Raw genomic sequence first — 22,967 nt, 5'->3', positions numbered from 1 at the left:
GTGGCTGTGTTGCCAGGGGGTGAGAGGGAAAGATGTTACCGTTGCTCGCATGCAGTTTGGGCAGGGAGCAGTCTGCCCTTGTTGCAGGCAATAAGGAGGTTCAGTGGAGTTTTAAGTAATGATTCTAGTACTTCACAAACCGTATTGTTAAAGTATGTCATAAAGCATTGTTCCTTGTGGCCCTTTAGAAACATGGTTGGAAAATTATTCGTGTGATTTGCTTTATGTTTTAAAAAACCACTGTGAATGCTATGTAGCAGGGATACAAGTGGAAGGACAGAGTCCAATTAGGCAGTCACAGTGGTTCAGTGAGAGATGACAGTGCTTATGAAAAGTTGTGGCAGTGAATACAGAGAAAAGAAATCATGCTGTCAATATATATGTATTGATTACCCTCCTTGTTGTCAGTTGCCTAGACAGTAGCACTTCTGTTGTAGAGCAGAGAACATGTCTCCTCACAGTTTATTCTAAGACAGTTGATAGTCCTGGTTGAAATTTTCCTGAGATCCAGGTTTTATTACTCTTTTGATTCACTCAAACAACAAATTCCCTAGGGTACAGTCTTCCTGCCAAGATGGGTGTTTCAGTGTGGGATTAGGGATTAGCCTTCTCCAGGACCAGCACTCCTCTCAGCCTTAATGCAGCGCCAGCCATCTGGTCCTGTTGTCTGTCTTCATGATGGATTCTCAGGGACCGTGAAGGCCTTCCAAGGCTTCTTTGCTTTGGTTAGGGCCTCCTCACCAGATCTAGCTCAGGACCTTTAAACCTCAAAGAGAAAGGTTCACAGAAATTGTGTTGAGCAGCATCCAAGCACCAGTGGATGTGTTACTGTGGAGAGATGCTCCCTGCCATGGCTCAGCCAAACACCTGTTAACCCAGGATTCTTTTAATTTGACTTGACTTGGAAGACAAATGAGTTTCAAGATACTGGTCACCTATTTAATGCACATGTATTTGGCAACCTACCAAGTAATTATTAATTTTTTCCACTCTTGTTTTGCTTTACAAATGTGTTTCCATATTCCATATGAAGAAATTAATTCAAATAGGTTTATACTTGGATATACTGTCTGTTACATATTTTGAAAGCCTCTGGTCAAAACACTACATGTATTACAAGGCCATTTGTAGTACTGATTTGAATTATACTGTCGATAAGTGCATAATTTTGTGAAGCTGTGATTTTCCACTGTTTGATTTTCTCTTCAAGGAAAAGCTTAAAGTCTGTGTTTTATGTGCTGTGATGATCTGACACTTATTTGGGATGCTGTAAGTCTGTCCTTTTTGACATCACAGATGTTAAAAGACTAGGAAGTGGATAGTGTATGCAGGTGGAGGCCATTTCACTCGTTGCCGATAGTGTGAGGGTCCCAGCCAGCCATACCATATTGCTGAATCGAGGCTGAATAGCAATCCCTTAGATGCCCTCCATGTCTCTGGGGGGGCTTTAAGACACACACATTATTTGTGACATTAGAATGTTAAAACTTATTTTGCCTTGAGTTCTTAACTCTCATAAAGCTCAAGTGGAAGAACAGATACAACCTTTAAAACTGCCACTTTTTCTTATAGTTTTTCCCATGTGAGGAACAAAGAATACGAAACTTTATTTTTTAAGGTTCTCAGGGAGATACTTGATTTAAAAAATGTTTTTTTTTTCTTGGACACGTAGGTTGCCCAGTCGGTTAAGCCTGAGTTCGGCTCAGGTCATGATCTCATGGTTTGTGGGTTTGAGCCCCGTGTCAGGCTCTGTGCTGACAGCTCAGAGCCTGGAGCCTGTTTCGGATTCTGTGTCTCCCTCTCTCTCTGCCCCTTCCCCATTTGCGGTCTGTTTCTCAAAAATAAGTAAACATTAAAAAAATAATAAAATAAAAAATGTTTTTCCTGAACTTTTAAAAATTCCTAAGACCAGTGTAGAAGCTTAATTCAGTAAAAAGAAAGAAAAGTTGGTGGCCACCAGGATCTTGAGGAATTCTATTTTTAATGTCTTTATTTAGAAAATAGATTCACTTTCTGTAAGACAGTCCTTCAGTTATGTGATTCTTAATTTTGTAGCCCTCCTAAATGAGTAAGCTAAGTTTAAAAAAACAGAAACTGACTTACCATATTGCTAATAGCTCTGGCAAGAAGGATGTTATCTTCCCTTCTCCCATTCTTCGAATAGGCTAAGTGACTGCTAGTTTTAATTTTCAACTATGCAGTTGTTGGTTTTCTTTTACAATTAGAACTGAGTTAATTTGAAAGTTCTTGAAATTGATGTATGTTTACCTATAAGGGCCGTTTAAAAAACAAATAAAGACCATTATGCTTCTTTAACTTGTAGGTACTGTTTTCATGACTGATAAATAACTTTTATGACTTAATTATAATAACTAATGGCATAGTTATATTCAAAGTGTTGCTTGGTAACAGGTCAGTATGTTCTTGATTCATTATTATGTAGAAAGTTAGCAATGCATCCTAACTCCAGCTTTACTGTAGTTATTGACTAGGGGTTGGAAGAGATACTGATATTACAAAATTCAGTGTGAATGATGATTGGTTATATACTCAGTGTCAGGACTGATTTTCTTTTAATTCCTTCTATTTGTATCTTTCTTGTTAATAACTTTGGCTTATAAAAGATTATTCTCGGTTGGAATATTTTTAGTATTGTTGAGGAAATACCTGTTTTACATAAGAACATAACAGTTTTATAAGAAGATTAAAAGCTACTATTAATACAGATCTTTCATTATGTCTTTATTCCTTTTAAACATAGTTGTATCAGACTGAGTCCAGTCAGGAGATAGAAACCACACAGAGGGTTAAGCAGGGTAAGTTTCATATGAAGAATTATTAAACTCTGATAAAAGAGTGACTGTAAGATATAAGAAAACTGCATATGGTACTCTAGGGCTAAGGGAGGAAAGTCACACTTACATAGAGCCTCTTCCCCAAGGCTGGATTTAGAACTTGTTGGAAAGGGTGTAGATCAGTCCACTGGACTAGTAGAGAAGTTCACTCTTTTGCCCAGACTGGAGCTAGTCTGCAGTCACTGGGCAGTCAGGACAACCTGGAGCACAGTCCACTAGCAGCAAGTGGACTGGGCATGCAGACAGAATGGCAGCTCTATGGGAAGCTGCAAGTAGGCCACCCATGTGGGCCTCCAGAGGAAACCAGGGGCTCACAGGGTCTGGAGGTCTTCAGTGTGCCTATGCAAACAGGAACCTCTTTCTCTGGCAGTGACCTTTTAGGACTCTACTGAGAAAGCTTAATGTAGCTGTCAGAGTGGAAATACTTCAATTGTGTCCATTATGGCAGGACATCCACGAAAGGGTGAGTTTGAAGCAGAGAGTCATTAAGTTGATAATGGGCACAATGATGTTCATTTTTTCCAGTTTCTTTTTTTTGCCATATAGGTATGTAAAAACTTTTTTACTAAATTACCTGTCTGTACTTTTTACTGTTTGTGTTTGCTTTCCTTCCTTTAGCCCTATTGACATTTTGGGTCAGATAATTCTCGGTTGGGGGGGTGCTGTCCTGTGCATTGTGGTGTGTTTAGCGGCATCCCTGGCCTCTACTCAGTAAATGCTAGTATCACACGTAAACAGTTGTGACGACCAGAAATTTCTCCAGCAAAAATCTCTCCTGGTTAAGAACCACTGCTTTAAAAAACACTGTTAGAAACAGTCCAGTTCTGTCTCATAAAGTTGCTTGTGATTTTTAGCAAATTCTGTTTCAATAAAAGAAGGCATCTCAAATAATTATAAAATTTTGTTTTTGGAAGAGGTATCAGAAACTAAGTGAACCTCTTTATTTCATCTATAAATGAATTAGTTAATTTTCAATTGATTGTCTCTACTCGCCTAGCTATTTGGTTGTATACCTGGGATTGGAACCCAAAATGTTTTCAATAAAAGGCTATGCGTATAGTATTCTCTTGTTCATTCTTTGACCCAAGAGCATATGTTATGCCTGCACTTTCCCAGGTGCTAGAGACTTGATGATGAGGTTGTGCATAAAATTTCAGGTTTGTGTGAAGAATCATTTCATTTAACTATCACATTCTTTCTGGATACTTGATGATAGAAAGGTGTTTTTAAAAAAGCATTGAAAGAATAATTCATTCATATATGAAAGGACTGTGGTTAAAGGAGCTACTCCTAGCATTAATGCAGTTTTGTGGTTGCAACTGTTGAAATGGTTGTGGGCTTTGAATCAGAAGACTGAGCATCTGGTCTTGGTTCTTCATGAAACTCATAACCTGGGCTTCCGTTGTCATCTGTGAAATTATGCTGGACTAACTGGATTCTGAGTTACCTATCATACCTGTTCTGATAAGGTGTGAACTCCCAGGTCGGAGTTGAGGATGAGAGTAGAGAAGGCCTAGAGACTGTCACAGTCCTCTAGGACAGGGATACGAGAAGCATCTAAGCTTTATTCTCTTACAGAAGTCTGATGGCCTAAACAGTATTGACAGATTGGCAGTAAATTGGATTGAGATGAGTCTAGTAGTAGAGAATGTGCTTTAATACCAAGCTGATCCCAAATTCTTGTACTGTTCATGTGCTTTACAGAGATCTGATTCTGAGATAAATTTCTGAGTATAAAAAATAATTTTAAGGTAGGATTCTGGGTAAGTCAATAGGAGTTACTTAAAAAACAACACATAGAATGGGGAAAAAATATTTGTGTAGATTTATCAGCAAGGGACTTGTATCCAGAACACATTAAAAAAAAAAAATCTTACAACTCAACAATAAAAAGACAACCCACTTAGGGGACAAAGGATTTGATAGACATTTCTCCAAAATAAATATGTAAATGGCCAGTAAACAAAAGATGCTCAACATAGTCATTAGAGAATACAAGTCAAAACTATACGGGGATACCACTTCAGACCCACCAGTGTGACTCTAATAAAAAAGCCAGGCAATAACAGGTGTAGACATGGATATGGACAAATTGGGACCCTCATATATTGCTGGTGAGAATGTAAAATGCATCGTCTTTGGAAAACAGTTTGGCAGTTTCTGAAAATATTGTTATCATACAGCAGTTAAACACTTATCATAGAACTCAGCATGTCATAGAACTCAGTTTTCCAAGCAAATTGAAGATCTGCATCCAACACAAAAGCTTGTATGTGAATGTTCATAGCATAGTAGCATTATTCATAGTAACCAAAAAAAGGGAAACAACTCAAATGTCCATGAACTGATGAATGGGTAAACAAAACAAAACAAAAAATAGATCTCCATACAATGAAGTACTATTTGGCCATAAAAATGAATGAAATTTCATTTATGCTATAGCATAACTGAACCTCGGAAACAAGCTAAGAAAAAAAAACAGATACAAAAGTCAACATATTGGATGATTCCATTTATATGAAATGTCTGGAATAAAGATTAATGATATCTAGGCGATAGGAAGAGAGGGAAAGGGGGTAACTATTAATGGGTATGGGGTTTTTTTTTTGGTAGGATGAAAATGTTCTGAAATTAGATACTGACAGTGGTTGTTCAACTCTGAATATACTAAAAGCCACTGAGTTGTACACTTTAAAATGGTGAATTTTATGGTATGTGAATTATATCTCAGTAAAGTGGTTTTTTTTTTAATTGAGCCTGAAAATTTTAAAAAGGAATTATTTAATCACTCTGAGATTAAGCTACAGTTGACAGTTATTTCTTAACTACCGGTTCCACATTTCTTTCAAACCCTTTCCTGTATTTTTGTCTTTTTGCTGTTTAATGTTTATTGTGTTTGGTGTTTTGGCTTTGTTTCTTTAAATAAGTTCTGGTTAAAATTTAGATCACTTGAAGTTGTCCTTTAACAGTTTAGACAGTAGGAATAGGACCAAGGGAATCTAGACATTCATCCCTATGTGATGTTATTTTGCCTTGATAACACAAGTAGTCATAACCTGTTCAGGGTTTCTTTTATGAGATAAAATGTCTATGCAAAAATCTAGGAGGAGGAAGCAATAATGTAGACAAAATTAATTTTATATTTTGCCTTATGTTTAGTTATGGAAAGATAAGTTTAAGAAATAATATGTAAATGAAACCTTTTCAGAAACATCTAAGGATTTTTAATAACTCATTTCTTTATGTGAGGCTTTAAAGTTATAATGTTCATTTTTAATAATAAATAATTTATCATTACAGACAGATTTGATCAATTTTGGGCCATCAACCGGAAACTCATGGAATATCCTGCAGAAGAAAATGGATTTCGTTATATCCCTTTTAGAATATATCAGGTAGGAAGTAGTGTTTTTAATGATACCAGCTTGTGAATGCCTCAGACATCTTACTTCTTGAAGTGGTGTAATCCAAAACTCTTTAAATTGGCATAGTAACTGAAGAGTATTGATTAGTCGATCTTCCCAGATCTTTATCTTTTGGTGACAATCACAGCAGAAACCACGCTGATATTTGGTTCATATACAGTTGATCCTCATTATTTGCAATATTTGCTTGCTTTCTAAAATTTATCTGTGACCAGAGTCAGTACTCAGCAGTGCGCTCATAGACATGTGTGGAACTTCAAAAAATTTGGTTTGCCCAGCATGCACATTTTCAGCAATGCCATACCTTCTTATTTCTGTTCTTTTCCCAGTTTATGTTTTTCATGCTTTTGTGCTTTTTTTGGTGATTTGTTTAAAATTGCTCCCAAGAGCAGTGCTAAAGTGTCATCTTTAAACAGAAACACACATAAAACAAGGTTATGTGTTGATCAGTTGAAGAACGTGTTGTGACCAGAGGCTCACAGTATCCCAACCCTGTATTTCCCCCAGGGACAGTGGTTCAAATATTTGCTGATTTAGCGTTTGCAGTGATTTTTATAAAATGTAGCTACCACAAATAAAGAGAATCGACCTATTTGTTTTAACAGTGAGGCTTTAGTGTTGTACAACAAAATAGATAGTAGGCTTTCCTTGTAGCACAATTTCTTAGGTAAAGAAACTCTTTTTCTGTAGAGTACTTTAAAACTTGTAAGTGCTTTACGTATAGCAAATACTTTGTGAATATTTGTTGAGTGAATGGTATTCCAGAAAGTGAGTTACCTACTATCACAAAGAAGTCGTTGGGGATAGGAATTGGAACATAATATCATAGACATGGACTCTAATCTAGCAAGATTTCCATTCAAACTCAGAGAGATTATGTCATAACTTCCCCTTGGTAGCCATTTTCAGTATCCCACAGTCTTTACTCGTAGTTACTTCTGTAGTATTTTTTAAATATTTAAAGAGCCATCAATCACATAACCGTATTAAAGAGGAAAACAAATTATCTAATTGAAAGCAAGTAAAAGCCCACTACACTCAAAGAATGAAATAATTTAAATAAGGTTTCTTTTCATTGATTTCATTAACATAATGGCAGATAGGCTATTTTTAGATCATGGATTCGTAATATGTACAATAGAAATAAAATGGGAAAAATTCCTGTTGGAATAAGACCAGATGATCTAGTTAGCCACACATCTCTGCTTTCTTTTTTTAAATTCCACAAGTCTTTGTCAAGCACAGATATTATACAGTGGGTTTGGAAATACCATAGTTTATTTATTTATGCATAATCCAGAATTGTGAAGAATCTGAAGCAATTTATACAAATATATAATCAAAACAAAAAAGAATTTGAAGTCAGAGCCATGCATCATAAAAAAAAAAAATCTGAGGGAATGTACAAGAATTTATAATCACAAAATAGAAAAGAATTTAAAATCAAAATCACTGAAAATAAAAAATAGAAACTCAGCGTGAGATTATATAAGCTTTGACTGAGTGAGATACTCAAGTTTATTAAAATTGACCTGCAGATTTGACTCTGAGTGTCCTTGTATCCAAAACAAGGGGAAAGAAATGTGATAACATTTTTTTCCCCATCATACATAAAATGAAAACTTACTAGGTCATTAGGGAAAGCTAAACTTTCTTGGGCATTATATAGGAAAAATTTCTCATGTGGCTTCATTTATAAGGAGTAGGGCAATGTTTTTTTATAACTTCCCCACAGTAAAAATATAGTAGTTTTCATAAAGCTGCTTCCTAAAGTGTTATTCAGCAGTAGCTAAAGACAATGAATTATAAGTCACAGATCATCCACAGTATAATAAAGACTTGGATAAAGTAATGGGAAGGCTAGGACTGAAAAGATTTTTAGGTCTTTAGGCTGAAGAATGTTTTTATCAAATAAGAAGGAAAGTAAGTGTGGAGCAAAGCATTTGGGGATTGGTATTCACAGTAAAGGTTAACCTGGCAGAGGAGAGGTTTACAGAGAACTGCAAAGGAAAAGAACGAGAAAAATTATTGCTGCTCACATGGGAAAGCCTCAGTCTTTTCTGTGTTGCAAGGAATAAAGCCACCTGCTGAAAAGAGGGCTGGTAGCAGTTTTGGACACTGTTCTGTTTGACAGTGGGCAAGTAGAAGAGGTCCTATAGTTGCATAAAATGATGTGAGAAAGAAAGATGGCAGGAAGCCTAGCTATGTTGAGAGAAGAAATGTCTCACGTTAGATGACTCTGTACTGACCACCTAGGCATTCTATAAGAGAAACTTCTGCAGAGCTAGATTTAGGAGTGATATGCTTTAGCTCTTCCATAGAGAAAAGCCAAAATGGAGCCAGATTTTATGGACTCTAAGTATAATACTTTTAGTGAGTAGGATTCATGTAGTCCATAATCTCATAGAGGGAGTCTGCTTTACTTCTTCATGGATATTGGTGGTTAAAGTACATTTTAAAAACAGTAACAGAGTAATCCTTAAGTTTTCTGAGTGGATTTCAAAACTTAAAAAAAAAAGTTTAAGTAAGCCCTACACCCAATGTGGAGTTTGAACTCACGACCTTGAGATCAGGAGTCATATGCTCTGCTGACCGAGACAGCCAGGCCCCCCTCAAAAGTGGTTTTTAAGCAGCAGCCCACGTTAGGGCCAAGCTTGGGAGGGGACAAATGGGACTGGGTCAGGTGGCTTGACTCCTTTCCTCCTGGGACTTGACAGTCTGAAACTTGCCTTTCTATCTATGCCAAGACAGATTCAGGTGCTTTGCCCAAGTTAGATAGTTCTTGATCTAGCTAGCATTCTGGATACACTACTACCCTCAAAATGTTAGTGTTATCTTTGAAGGCAAGATTGGATAAAAAAAATCTGTGTAGTAGGATTTAGCACAGTCTCTCAGATACTGTGAGTGCTTCATAATTGCTTAATTTAAGGTGTTAAATTAATAGGGTGTTAAAAAGCACCAAAGATCATATAATTTTAAAGCTGAAAAATAGACTTTTTAAAAAGTTAAATAATCCCAAACTGAAATAGCTAGCTGTTTTCTTTGGATTTAAATGTATAACAGTGGAAAAGAGCTAGAAGCTTTGGAAGGGTTAAAACAGCTGTGTACGATAGATCAAGATCACAGTTTTGCTTTATTCACTTAGTAGAGAATTATTTTGGCCTCTTTCTGCTTCGGTTTCATAGTCTGACAATTTGACTTACATGTAAACCTCACTGAGCTCAGAAGGTTCGAAAAGATTTGAGACATAAAGGCTAAACTAAGTACTTTTCTTTAAAAAATAAAGTTGTGTTTCCAGAAAGAGCACTGAACTAGAAGGCAGGGCCTCCAGGATTCTGGGAGGTCTGACACTGACCTTGGTGGGCCTTTGTTTCCTCATCCATAAAATGAAAGGGGCATGACTGAATGAATTTATATATCTGGTTAAAGTTTTTCTCCAAAGAAGCCATATTACAGGTTTATATAATTCTGTCAGTGACACTCTTATTTTTTAAAACATTTTAAACTCCTCACTTTAGAGCAAATTTATCATTTTTACAGCAAACATAGTCCTTTCCTTTATGGGATTGCTTTGACTGAAGTCCTTTATGGTACTGTATGACTTTTAATCACTTCTAAAAATGAAATTTATACTCTCTAAGTGGTTTATCTTTTTCATGAAGGCAGGGCAGTTGTTTTGTTCATGCTGTGTGCCCAGGGTCTTAGAAAAGTGCCTGGCATGTAGTAGGCATTTGTGAATATTTGTTCATTCATTAAATCATTCCATCTGTCGTTAGTAGTTGATTTCGGGCTATTCTGTTGTACCACGAGCTCCATAGTAACGTACCATAATGCATTCCCAGACCCTAGCAAATTATCTTACTTGTGGCATTTAGTTAAATAAAATATACCACAAACTCTAAAGGCATTCTCAAAAGAGGAGTTTCAAAACTATTTTGAGATTTATACCTTTTAGCAGTTACTTGGATAGGTAGGTTCTGGCTTGTATACTTTACTGTAGTTTCTATGCTGTGAGTAGTTGACGCTCTGATAGGGAAAGTATGTTATATAATCATCATTTATTGTGGGGTTATTACTGTTAGAATAATGGTGCAGATGTACAGAGCGGGAGGTGTGCCTTTCCGTGTGTATGTTATGTTCTGGGAAAAATTGTCAGATGTATTCATACCTTTTGTTGTGGTGTCACAACACAGAAGGATTTAGAGAAGGATTTAGAGAGAATGCGAGGAGGAGGGAAGAGAAAGAGAGAATGTGTGTGTGAAAGAGAAAATGGTTTTATAAAGTTCTATAATTAGATTGAAAGTGGGAAGCTCGAGAATTCTTGAAATTTGCTTGACGAAACGTGGTTGCCAGGTGGGGACTTTGTTAGGAAAGAGCTTGCTGCCTGATCTTTCCTGTGCCAACAAGTTGGCAGTTTCTCCTCAGATAGGAGGAGCTGACTTTCCTGTTGGTCTTACCCCTTTCCAGCTGGGTTCTTATTTGAATTTGAGTAAAATTTTAGGAGTAAGGTATGTAAGTGAATATAAAAATTTAAGAGTCTTAGTTTTTGCCCATTCTTAGTTTTGCAATTCCTCACTTTTCCCATTTCTTTATATGTTTGAATCCTCATTCATGCCTTGACCAAAGGAAGATGGGTTCTGCTTCCTGTTTTCCTAATTGAACAGTCTCAAGGGGAATACAGGTATCTGTTGCGGACTCCTTTACAGCTGATATTAGTTCATATGGGTAGGATATTCCATTAAGTGTAGCTTTTACTTATGCAGTGTTTTGATTAGTCTGAGTCTTTCATTTCTTTCATAGTAGATATAAATCTCTGTACTGAGAACTTAAATTAGTCATAAGTTTAAGCAGTATCTGAAACTCTAGGTTTATTAAGATAAATGAAAGACATCATTTTTACTAAAATATTTTCCTTTGCAGAAAATAATAAAATTCCTCTGTAGCAAGGGGTGTGAAAAGGAAGGGGCACTGAGCATGCTTAAATCATACTCACTTCATCTTTTGAAGCCTCAGAACCACCATATGATGTAGGTATCATCATCTGATTTTACATGAGGAAGCTGAAGCCCAGGGGTTTTCAGTCGCTTGCTCAGGGGTACACAAATGAAACACGGAAGAGCCAAAATCAGACCTAGGTGAGACTTAAAAAGTATAATTTTACGTATAAAATGAGGTTTACAGAATTTTCAGGATAGAATTATCACATAAAGTCCACCTCAACTAAATAAATTGATAGAAACCTAGAAGTCTTCTAACTGGTGATACTCTGTAAAGGCTGGCTTTTGTCCAGACTGGTAGGAAAACTCCGTTGTTTTTCATCTGTAGTTTGATTGTCATGGGCTCAAAATGACTACAATCTAGCGACAGACTTTTAGCGGTACAAGTAAAATAGGTACAAAAGTAGTCTAGAGAGCCATTATAGACCAACATGTGTCATTTCTGTCATTTACATAACAGTTTAGTTTGGTGTGTGAGTTTCAGGTCTGTGTTCCTGAAATCCAGGTGCTTTGTATTAGCTGGTATTCTAGAGATGAGGTTGAAGGCAGAAAGTGTTTCAGAAATGTAACCTAAATGTCATTTAGAATAGCACACGTAAACAGATGGTGATTAATGGGGATATCTGTTAAAAAGACTTGTAAAGTGATGGTGAAGTCCTTAGGCGTTGGTATTTAGGTGGTAGAGTGAAATTAGACATGTTTTGTTGTGTTTTTCAAGAAGCAATGGATTCATAAATGTTATCCTGCCAAAATACTTTGCATAAGAAAAGTTTATTTTATTCAGTTATTCGTTCATTCATTCAAGTTCATGGACTCACAGATATTTGCATGTCATGCCCTGTGCTACTCATGGGGGATACAAATGTTGGTTAATATCCTGCATCACCCTTCACAGAGCTTGTAGTTTAAAGGTGGAAGGTAATCAGGTAAGTATACAAACAAATGTAAAATCACCACTATCATTGGTGCTGGGAAGCAGAGGTAGGTATACAACAAAAGCCTCAATCCTCTAGGGAGAGTTTGATCTAGTTTGGGAGGGCAGAGAAGGCTTTGTTGATGCAGTGTTGTAGCTCTTGGAGAATCAACAGGTGGGTGGAATTAAGGAAGGCAAAGAGTGATGATAAGAGCTTTGTAGGCAGAGAGGACCTTTTAGGTGTTGAACACAGAGTTGGAAAATAAGGCTGCAAATGTAAGGGTTAGACTATATTATGGAATTTTCTTTTTATTTTCTGAAGAATTTTAGTAATATCCATATTATCTGAATATCCAAATTTATTCAGTAAAGCTTACCTAATCACCTACTTTGTTCTTTATAGAAGTTATAAATAAACTTATTTATAGAAGTTATAAATAAATTCAGAGAATCCTCTTAGGAGCAACATAACTGTTATTTTTAGTTTTAAACAAAAACATGAAGCTGATAAACGATGCTTATTTTCTAATGAGGTTAATTAATGATTCTTAGTTGTTTTTTGGCAGTTGTTCATCAGTTAAATGATGTCAGAGTTTAACTTGGCAATTCCTGGACTGAAGAAGGAGTCAAAATTTTACATTCTGTTTGCTTTCGGAAATGCTGATTTATGAATTTTGAAAAGTCAGAACAGCAGAAATGTGTGGCAAATTATGGTGGTGTTTATTAAGATTCCTTCTCTGGGGTTATGGCAGTTTGAGTGAGAAATTGCAATTCTGTTCTTTTGTTGTTTCCCATTTTAGTTGATACCTTGCAATAACATGCAGCAGAAAAGGCCAGAGAAAAAGAACAGGGACTTGCTATGTGGTAAAGTGAATAGTAATTTTGTTTTTCATTTCAAAAAGAAACACTGAGTAATTTGTAATACATTTTGAACTGTGTAAAGATATTTAATATCTTTAACAGGATAGAATGTATTCTCTGTTCTGCAGTTGAACATATGTTACTTAGGTTTTTTTTGAGAGTTATTTTCAGTACCTTTCCTTAAAATTAAAAACAAACAAACAAACAAACAAACCTTTTGATTGTAGCAAAATACATGCAAAATTTACTGTCTTAACTATTTTTAAGTATATACGTCAGTAGTGTTAAATATGGTCTCTAAAACACTTTCATGTTGCAAAACTGAAACTCCATACCCATTAAACACCAACTATGAATTTGATTACTCTAGGTACCTCATATAAGTGAAGTCATAAAGTATTTTGTGTGTGTGTGACTTGCTTATATTACTTAGCATATTGTCCTCAATGTTCGTTCATGCTGTAGCCTGCATGTATACACCATGTTTTATGTATCCATTCATGGACACTAGAGTTGCCTCCACCTTTTGGCTGTTGTGAATAATACTGCTATGAATACGGGTATGTTAGGGTTTCCCAGAGAAACAGAACCAACTGGATGGGGGGAGAGAGAAAGAAATTTATTTTAAAGAATTGCTTCACATGACTGGCGAGGTTGGTGAACCCAAAATTTGATGGAATAGGGTGGCAAGGCAAGCTCGAGACTTAGGGAAAAGTACAGTTTGAGTCCAGTGGCAATCTTCTGGCAGAATTCCTTCTTGCTCAAAGGAGGTCAGTCTTTGTTTTATTAAGGCCTTCAACTGATTGGGTGACACTGACCCACATTTTGGGGGATACTCTGTTTTACTCAGAGTCCACCAATTTAAATGTTAATCTCCTCTAAAAAACACCTCCACAGAAATATCCAGAATAATATTTGACCAAATATCTGGGCATCACAGCCCAACCAAGTTGACACAGAAAATTTACCATCACAGTAGGTGTACGGATATCTTTTTGAGACTCTACTTTCTTTTCTTTTGGGTATATACCCAGAAGTAGAATTGCTGAATCATATTGTTAATTCTATTTTTAAATTTTTAAGGAGCTGCCATACTGTTTTCCGTAGTAGCTGCACCATTTTACATTCCTACCAGTAGTGCACAAAGGTTCCAATTTCTCTACATCTTCACCAGCACTTACTACTTTGTTTTTTGGTTTTTGTTTGTGTTTGATATTATGTTTAGATGAAATATAGCCAGAATATGTGTGTGTGTGTATACACACACACACACACGTATGTATATATATATACACACATATACATACATATATGTATGTATACATATATGTACACACATATATGTGTGTATGTATGTACATATATATGTATGTATGTATACACCTGCAGGTTATACATTGTTTTCTGACCTAGCTTTTCTTATAAGATAGATTTAGAGAAGTACAGCTTTCCCACCACCCTACTTCTAGCTGCTGACTTATTGATAAGATCATTTATTAAATAATGTTTGGTAAACTTCTTTCTTGAAGCCAGATAGTAAATATTTTTGGCTTTGCAGGCCAGATGGTCTCTGTTGCACCTGTATAACTCTGTAGCTAGAAAGTAGCCACAATTTACAGATGATGGACATGACTGTGTTCCAGTAAAACTTTATTTACAGAAACAGGTGAAGGGCACAATTTGACTTACAGGCAATAGTGATATAAACTATCCTTTTCTACTGGATAAAAATGCCACCTCTGCTTTATATTAAAGTATTTTGACTACTGGGATCTATTTTTGGGTTCCCTGTTTTGTTCCATTGGTATATTTGTCTGTTCTTAAGCTGGTATTATTTTTATTTGATTTTATTTAGTTTTCTGATACCTACTGGGGAAATTCATCCCTTACCTTTTTTTTTTTTTTTTTTAAATACTTTCCATGTTTATTCTCTGTCATTACCTCTTTTTTTTTTTTTTTTTTTTTTTTAAGTTTATTTATTTATTTGAGACAGAGATAGCACAAGTCGGGGAGGGGCAGAGAGAGAGGGAGAGAAAAAGAATCCCAAGCAGGCCCTGTGCTGCCAGCCTGCATCCATTAAAGCCGTGAGATCCACCCACAAAGCCATGAGATCATGACCTGAGCTGAAACCAAGAGTCGGATGCTTAACCCACTGAGCCACTTAGGCGCCCTGTCATTAAGTTGTTTACATGCCTTTTATAATAATTTTATCAACTTCCCATAGCATCTTGTATGGTTGAAAGTGGAAATACATTAAATTTGTATTTTTAATTTTGGTAGGATTCACCTCTTCATGTTATTAGGTCTTCCCAGATAGGAACATAATACATCTCTCTTATTATTCAGATTTTATGTTCTCTGTAGATTTTAAAATTTTCTTCAAATAAGCCCTCCCTGTACCTTTCTTCTTCTTTTATTTTAGGTGTTTTATAGGTGTTATTTTTATTCCATTTCCATTTCTACATATTTTTACAGGTGTTTTGTAGGTATTGTTTTTCTTTATTTCATTTCCATTTCTACATATTTTTTACACTGGCTAAAAAAAAGCAAAAACAAAAACACCTTCCCACCAATTTTTTTATTGACCATTTCTTTTTCTTGCTTTATTGCATTGCTATTATTACATTGCCAAGATACTATTGAACAGTAATGATCCTAGCAGACATTTCTGTTTGGTTTCTGGTATTCATTGGTATGGTTTTAATATTTCATCATTTGGAATGATACATAGCCTTTATCAAATTAAACTAATTTCCTGCTGGATTTTAAAATTAGAAATGGATGCTAAATTATTGACTAATTAAGTTACTGCTTTTTTCCCTTTTTGTCCTTTTTAATTTGGTACTTCTGTTAATGTTGACCTTCTCTTTCCTGAAGATCATAATCATATTATTATAAGATCCTACCCATTTTCCTCACTGTGACACTCTCACTGCTTTTCCTTTCCATAAGATGAAACCTTTAGAATTTCTCTTCCCTGTATTCCTCCAGTCTTCTACTATACAGAGACCTTTATACCACTTTAACTTCTGGGTTTCTTAATGCCTGGCTTTTGCCAGAAGAGTTTAGTATCTTCACTTTTAGGCTGTTACTAGATTTTCCATTGCAGGTTCTGCCTGCCTTTTCAAGGATACTGTTTAACATTTATATTTCATATCCCAGATATTCTGTCAATATTCAAGGTATCAGTTTCTGATAGAGCTTTTGGTAGAAATCTCTGCCTGGTCATCTCTTTCTTTCCCTGCCTCAAGAGTAAAAAGGATCCAACCTTTTAATCAGCTTTTCCTTAGCTTTTGGAGTCTTTATGCTTACTGCTCCATAGTCTCTTGTCCACCCAGAGAGAACACTGCAGAGGTTTATAGTTCCCTCCATGTAGTCCCTGCCTGGCTACTCACCCCAGTAGCTGCTTTAGCCCAGGAGAGCTGTGGTATTGGGTGGGAGTCAGAGCTGGGAGTAGAGGCGAAAAGGGGAAGTACACTAAGCTTCCTCACTCCCAGAATACCCTTCATGTATAGTTGCTAATATGTTATTTTTCATATAAAGAATTATATAACAGTATTCCTTGGGGAAAGTGTCTAATACTTAATTCATATCCTAGCTGTGGCAGTAGCATGCTAAGATATATGTTGAAATATCTGTGCTTAAAAAATAGGATCTGTATGTTGTAGGTAAAGAAAGACAAAGTACAGAATGGATGCTCAGTTCTTAAAAGTAACTTTTGGGAGCACCTGAGTGGCTCAGTGTGTTGACTCTTGATTTTGGCTCAGGTCATGATCTCCCAGGGTTATGAGATCAAGCCCAGCATTGGGTTCCATGCTCACAGCATGGGGCCTACATGGTATTCTCTTTCTCTTTCTCTCTCTCTCTCTCTCTCTCTCTCTCTCTCTCTCTCTCTCTCTCTGTGTGTGTGTGTCTTCCCCTCTCTCTCTTGCCCCTCCCCTGCTTGTGATCACTCCCTCACTCTCAAAATAAACATTAAAATAACTTCTGATCCAAGTGAAGATAACAGTTATAAAATAATAAATAACTTGGAAGTTGAAGACCTATCATTCATTTTCACAACCATCACCACTGTCTGTTTTCAGAATATTTTCATCACCTCAAAAAGAAACCCTATACCCATTAGCAATGCTATTATGGACATATAAGTAGAATCACTTAATGTGTTCTTTTTTCACAGGCTTAATACTTTCAGGGTCCAACCATCTTATAGTATGTACCTTATTCTTTTTTATGACTGAATAACATTTCACTGTAGTGGTATACCATATTTTGTTTATCCATTCAATCAGGTGATGAACATTTGGGTAGTTCCTACTTTTGGACTATTATGAATAATGTTCCCATGAACATTTGTGCATAGGTTTTTGGGTGGACATATTTGCAGTTAGTTCCTGAGTATATACTTAGGAGAGGAATAAGTGGTAACTCTGTTTAACCCTTTAAGGATTGCCAAACTGTTTTCCAAATTGGCTGTACCATTTTACATTTCTGTCAACATTGTGTGAGGTTTTCAACTTCTTCATGTCACTGCACCTCTTGTTATTGTTCATCTCTTTGATCACAGTCATCCCAAGTAGATATGAAGGGCTATTTCCTTACGATTTTTATTTGCGTTTCCCTAACGAGTAGTGTCTTATTGAGCATCTTTTCTTGTGCTTACTGGCCGTTTGTATATCTTCTTCAGAGAAATGTTTCTTTAAATCCTTGCCTCATTTTTAAATTAGATTGTCTTTTCATTGTTGATTTATAAGAGTCCTTTTTATATTCTCGATACTAGACCTTAACTAGATGCATGCTTTATAGATTTTTTCTTTTATTCTGTGGATGTCTTTTTACTTTCTTGGCAGTATCCCTGAAACACAGAAAGTTTTCGTTTTGATGAAGTCCAGTTCATTTTTTCTTTGGTTACTTATGCTTTTATGTTGTCGTATCTAAGAAACCATTGCCTAAATATAGGGTGATGAAGATTTCTTTCTCTGTTTTCTTCTAAACTGTTACAGTTTTGGTTCCTTCAGCTAGGTCTTTGATACATTTTGAATTAATTTGGGTGCATAGTACAGGGTGGGAGGCTCACCTGCATTCTTTTGTACGTGGATGTTCCAGGTCTTCAGTGTGATTTGTTGAAAAGAATTATCTTCCTCTCACTGGATTGTCTTGGCACTCTTGTTGGAAATGAATTGTCCACAAATGTATGGTTTTTATATCTAGATTCTGTTCTGTTGCCCTGGTTCTATGTCCAACCTCTACCACTACCACACTGTCTTGAACTCTGTAGTTTTGTAGTAAGTTTTGAAATTGAGAAATAGGAGTCCTCTATCTTTGTTCATTTTTTCAAGATTATTTTGGCTATCCTGGATCTTTTACATTTCCATATGTATTCTAGGATCAGCTCATCATTTTCTGCAAAAAAAAAGGCATCTAGGATTTTGATAGGAATTGTATTGGATATGTAGATCAAATTGTGTAGTATTGCTATCTTAAACAATCTTAAGTCTTTCAGTCCTTAAACACAGGATCTCCTTCCGTTTATTTAGGTCTTCAGCTTGTCTCAACAAGGTTTGTAGTTGACGGTATACAAGTCTCCTACTTCTTTTGTTCAATTTGTTTATTCCTGTGTATTTTTTTGATTCAGTTGTTTTTATCATTTTTAGATTATTCATTGTTAATATATATAAAGAATATTGATTTTTGTTTATTGACTTTATTTTCTGCAGCCTCATTGAACTTGTTTATTACCTGTATTAGTTTTTTTCTGGTTCCTTAGAATTTTCTTCATAGAAAATCATGTCACTACAAAAAAAAGATAGTTTTACTTCTTCCTTTCCTATTTGAATGCTTTTATTTATTTTTCTTGCCTAATTTCCCTGGCTAGAATTCCCAATACAGTGTCAAAATAGAAATGACAAAAATGAAGGATTGGTGTTAAATCTTTAAATAATTGGTGAAATTCTCCTGTGAAGCCATATGGTCCTGGGTGTTCTTTGTGGGCATATTTTAAAATTACTAATTCCTTCTCTTATTTGTTATAGATCTGTTCTATAGATTTTTTTTTTTACAGATTTTGCCAGTGTTCTTATTACTTTTATGGAGAAAACAGTATTTGAAATTCTTATTCCACCATTGAGGACATCACCATTTCATAATGATTCTTAACCTTCAAATTTAGATAGGTGGATTTTGTAGAAATTTGGAGAAAGAAAAGGCTGAAGAGTTTTCTGAGGTGTTTTTTTTTTTTTTTTTTTTTTTTTTTTTTAAGGAGATCTGTTCTTTGTAATTATTTCTAAATACAAAGATTTTTTTTTTTAATTTTTTAATGTTTGTTTATTTTTGAGACAGGGAGAGACAGCATGAACGGGGGAGGGTCAGAGAGAGAGGGAGACACAGAATCTGAAACAGGCTCCAGGTTCTGAGCTGTCAGCACAGAGCCTGACGTGGGGCTCGAACTCACAGACCGTGAGATCATGACCTGAGCCGAAGTCGGATGCCTAACTGACTGAGCCACCCAGGTGCCCCTCTAAATACAAAGATTTTAACCCAGTATATGGTTTGAGAGCATGAATATTGCTGTAAATTATTACGGAAGATTACTTTTTGTAAAGTTGTACATTCTTGATTTTTTTGGAAAGTTTTTCCCACATAGTTCTCTGATACATAACTTTGAAAAATTTGAAAGAATCAAATCTGTAGCATTCATTGATATAGCAAGTGGTTAAGATGGAAAAGTTTTCATTTAGGCAACTTTACTAAGTTTGTATGTGTGTGTGATTTGGGGCATTCATCTCACATCTCTGGACCTCAATTTTATCATCTGTAAAATAAGGATAATAATCTCTTATAAGCCGATGTGAATATTAAATGTAATATTTTAAATACAGTATTGTGCTTGATACATAATAAATAATTTACAGATTATTTGCTGTTATTAGTAGTAGATGTTATTGATATAGGTCATTAGTTCTGTTCTGAGTTATTTTATCAGCAACAATGATGGTTTGCTATGCCTCCTATGTTCTCTTATTTTTATGATTGGTAGGACATATTGGACAAATAGCTCATTCCATTTATTAATGTATTTCTGGTCTTAGCATAGTCTTCTCTGTGAGGCTTTATCTGGCTCCCAAAATCTATTTCTCATCACTACCAAACACTCATATACCCTCTTTTTTTGTTTCAGTTCCCTATTTCTTTACCACTTTCATTCAAGTTCCTAGACCAATACCTTGGAATCACTTTTGATCCATTTCTTAGAACTGTACATTGTAATGTACTAGAAGCATTTGCGTTTATCCCCTTCTGACCATTTTCACTAACTTCTAGTTCCTGTTACTTTGATTTTCGTAAAACACAGCTAGACTCTAATCAAATAGTATCACATGTTCCTCAAAACATGCTTGATGTTTTATTTTCTTACACTGTTCACTTGTCCTGGGAATAGCCCTTACTCCCAGAATGCTTCTAAACTCAATTCAAATGTCATCTCCCCCAAGAAATCTTTCTTTATTTCTCCATATAGGCTTCAACCCTTCGTACCATATAAAAATTATTTCTTCTTTCTCTGAGTTTTATTTTAAAACATTTCCTTCTAAAAATGTTTTCCTTCTACCTCTTATTATGACAGATACAATTATAGAATATTAGAGCTGAAGGGAGCCTTAATTAAAACCTCTAATTTTAGAAACAACTTGCACAAAACTCTTCCCCAAAGTTCAACTGGATATTTGATGGCAGAGACAGGAGTAGAACTTGAGTATTTGATTTCCAACCTAGTTCTTTTTCTATACACAGCATTGTGATATAGCATAGATACTTCTTTTTTTTTTTTTAATTTTTTTAACGTTTATTTATTATTGAGAGACAGGGACAGAGCATGAGCATGGGAGGGACAGAGAGAGGAGGACACACAGAATTCGAAGCACATTCCAGACTCCGAACTGTTAGCACAGCGCCCGACGCGGGGCTCGAAGTCACAAACCGCGAATCATGACCTGAGCCGAAGTCGGATGCTTAACCAACTGAGCCACCCAGGCGCCCCTAGCATAGATACTTCTTAAGCCATTTTGTAGTATTTCACTGTGGTTCTGTTGAAGTCTGTGTAGTTTAACTGCAAGCAGTAACCTACGAATTCTTGAAGGACAAGGAATTGTTTGGTTTTTCACCGTATCTTTATAGATGTTTCTCAGAGACTATTTCCTGCTAGAATGAATGAATGAGGACATAATACTTTGGTTAGTATTAATATTCTTTCTTTTATGTTTGTTTATTGGGGGGGTTGGGGAAAGAAAGAGACACACACACACACACACACACACACACACACACACACACACACAGAATCTGAAACAGGATCCAGGCTCTGAGCTGTCAGCACAGAGCCCAACATGGGGCTCGAACCCACGAACCACGAGATCACGACCTGAGCCCAAACGACACTTAACCGACTGAGCCACCCAGGCGCCCCTGGTATTAATATTCTTAATGTTAAAACTCAGATGATATTCTTTACTTACACACCTTTTAAAAGAAATTGATGAATTGAGGCCTGTAGGGGGCAGCCCAACACAGCAAGTTTTGATTGCCTTTGCTAAATCAGCTAGCTACTACTCTGAGATCGTTTTAGACTTAAATTGCTTCATCTGTGGATTTTTGAAAAATGAAAGCAACTATAAATTATAAGCTTATGTGGTAGGTTTATTTTAAAACAATTGTCATTTATAGGAATAGTAACTGATGCAGGTGATTTGCTGTTTTATTTTTAAAGCATTGGATGAGAGAGCAAATGATATTTATTAGAGTTTTTTAAAATTTTGCTTTATTAATTTCTAACAGATAATCTGATGGCAAATATGTCTTATTTTTTCATAGAGAAACTAAAATATGCGAAGTTGTTGTTATCCCAAACTCCTAAAGTTATTTTTAAATTAATAATTAAATTAAAGTCAACATTTTCTCAATATTATTTTGTTGCACTAAGCTAGGTCATTGTTTCATTTAATATTTTCAAGATTAAAAATACTGCTGGTAATTAAACTGTAGACAATATAACAATTAATAGCTGACATTTATTAAGTACTGTATACCAGATACTATTTTAAATATTTTACATTTTTAAATTTACTTAATTCTCTCTACAGTCCTCTAGGATATATGCACTGTCCTCGTTGTGTAGATGAGGTAACTGAGATAAAGATGGATCATTGAAACTTGCCTAACGTCAGTCACCTTAGTGAATGGAAGAGCTGGTAGCCCGGCTCCAGAGCCTGTACCTTTAATCACTGTTCCTTTTGATATATGTTAAGTTTATTTCTTTTATTTCCTTACTCTGTTCTAGTGTAACTTTCCATTTGAGACTGTTTTCCAGTTTTTACACATATCAGGCTTCTTATTACCCCACCCTTTTGGTTGTTTCCTGCCTACAGTCCTTTTTTTCTTCTACTAGAGAAAATGCATGGACAGAAAGTAAAAACATGACATCCTTTAGTGTGAAGAGATTGAAACAGCTAAAATTGTATGGTCTTCTTTCTCTTTTATTTATAGAATGTTCTTTTTCTAATTATCAATTAGGCAATTTTTAGTGATTACATTAAAACCTGAACTCTCAAATTTAGGAATAGAATGAACTTCACTCCCCATGCTTAAGCATGAGTAGTATGGGATAATTTTAAAAGCCAACGTATTCAATACCTCATTTTAAAAGAGAAATGGATTGTGTAAGGTGGTCTTAATTATTTCCCCAAAAATGATTTTTTAGCTTCCTCCACAAAGAAATTCTTGATTGTCATAAGATACATAGTGTTTTTATTGTAATATTCTAACATATGTAAAAATTAACCTTATCATCATCTAATTGGTATATAACCCATTCTCTGCTTTTGATCATTTCATCTCTCTTTAATACCTCTTTGAGAATGTGAAT

General features: G+C 35.6%; 1 protein-coding gene across 2 annotated transcripts in view; it reads left to right on the top strand.

The window, feature by feature from the left end:
• The window catches only part of ATG5 (autophagy related 5), a 130,058-nt gene that overhangs the window by 68,786 nt on the left and 38,305 nt on the right, over positions 1-22,967 (top strand). For both annotated transcript variants that reach the window (XM_060616291.3, XM_060616292.2), the window contains one exon: positions 6,156-6,250. In XM_060616291.3, the coding sequence (XP_060472274.1) occupies positions 6,156-6,250 (95 nt within the window). The remainder of the gene's footprint in view (positions 1-6,155; positions 6,251-22,967) is intronic.

This window comes from Panthera onca, chromosome B2 (genome assembly GCF_046562875.1).
Source record: "Panthera onca isolate mPanOnc1 chromosome B2, mPanOnc1 haplotype 2, whole genome shotgun sequence".
Lineage (NCBI taxonomy): Eukaryota > Metazoa > Chordata > Mammalia > Carnivora > Felidae > Panthera > Panthera onca.
The sequence above is the reverse complement of the archived record's forward strand: the minus strand, read 5'-3'. Positions and strand labels throughout refer to the sequence as shown.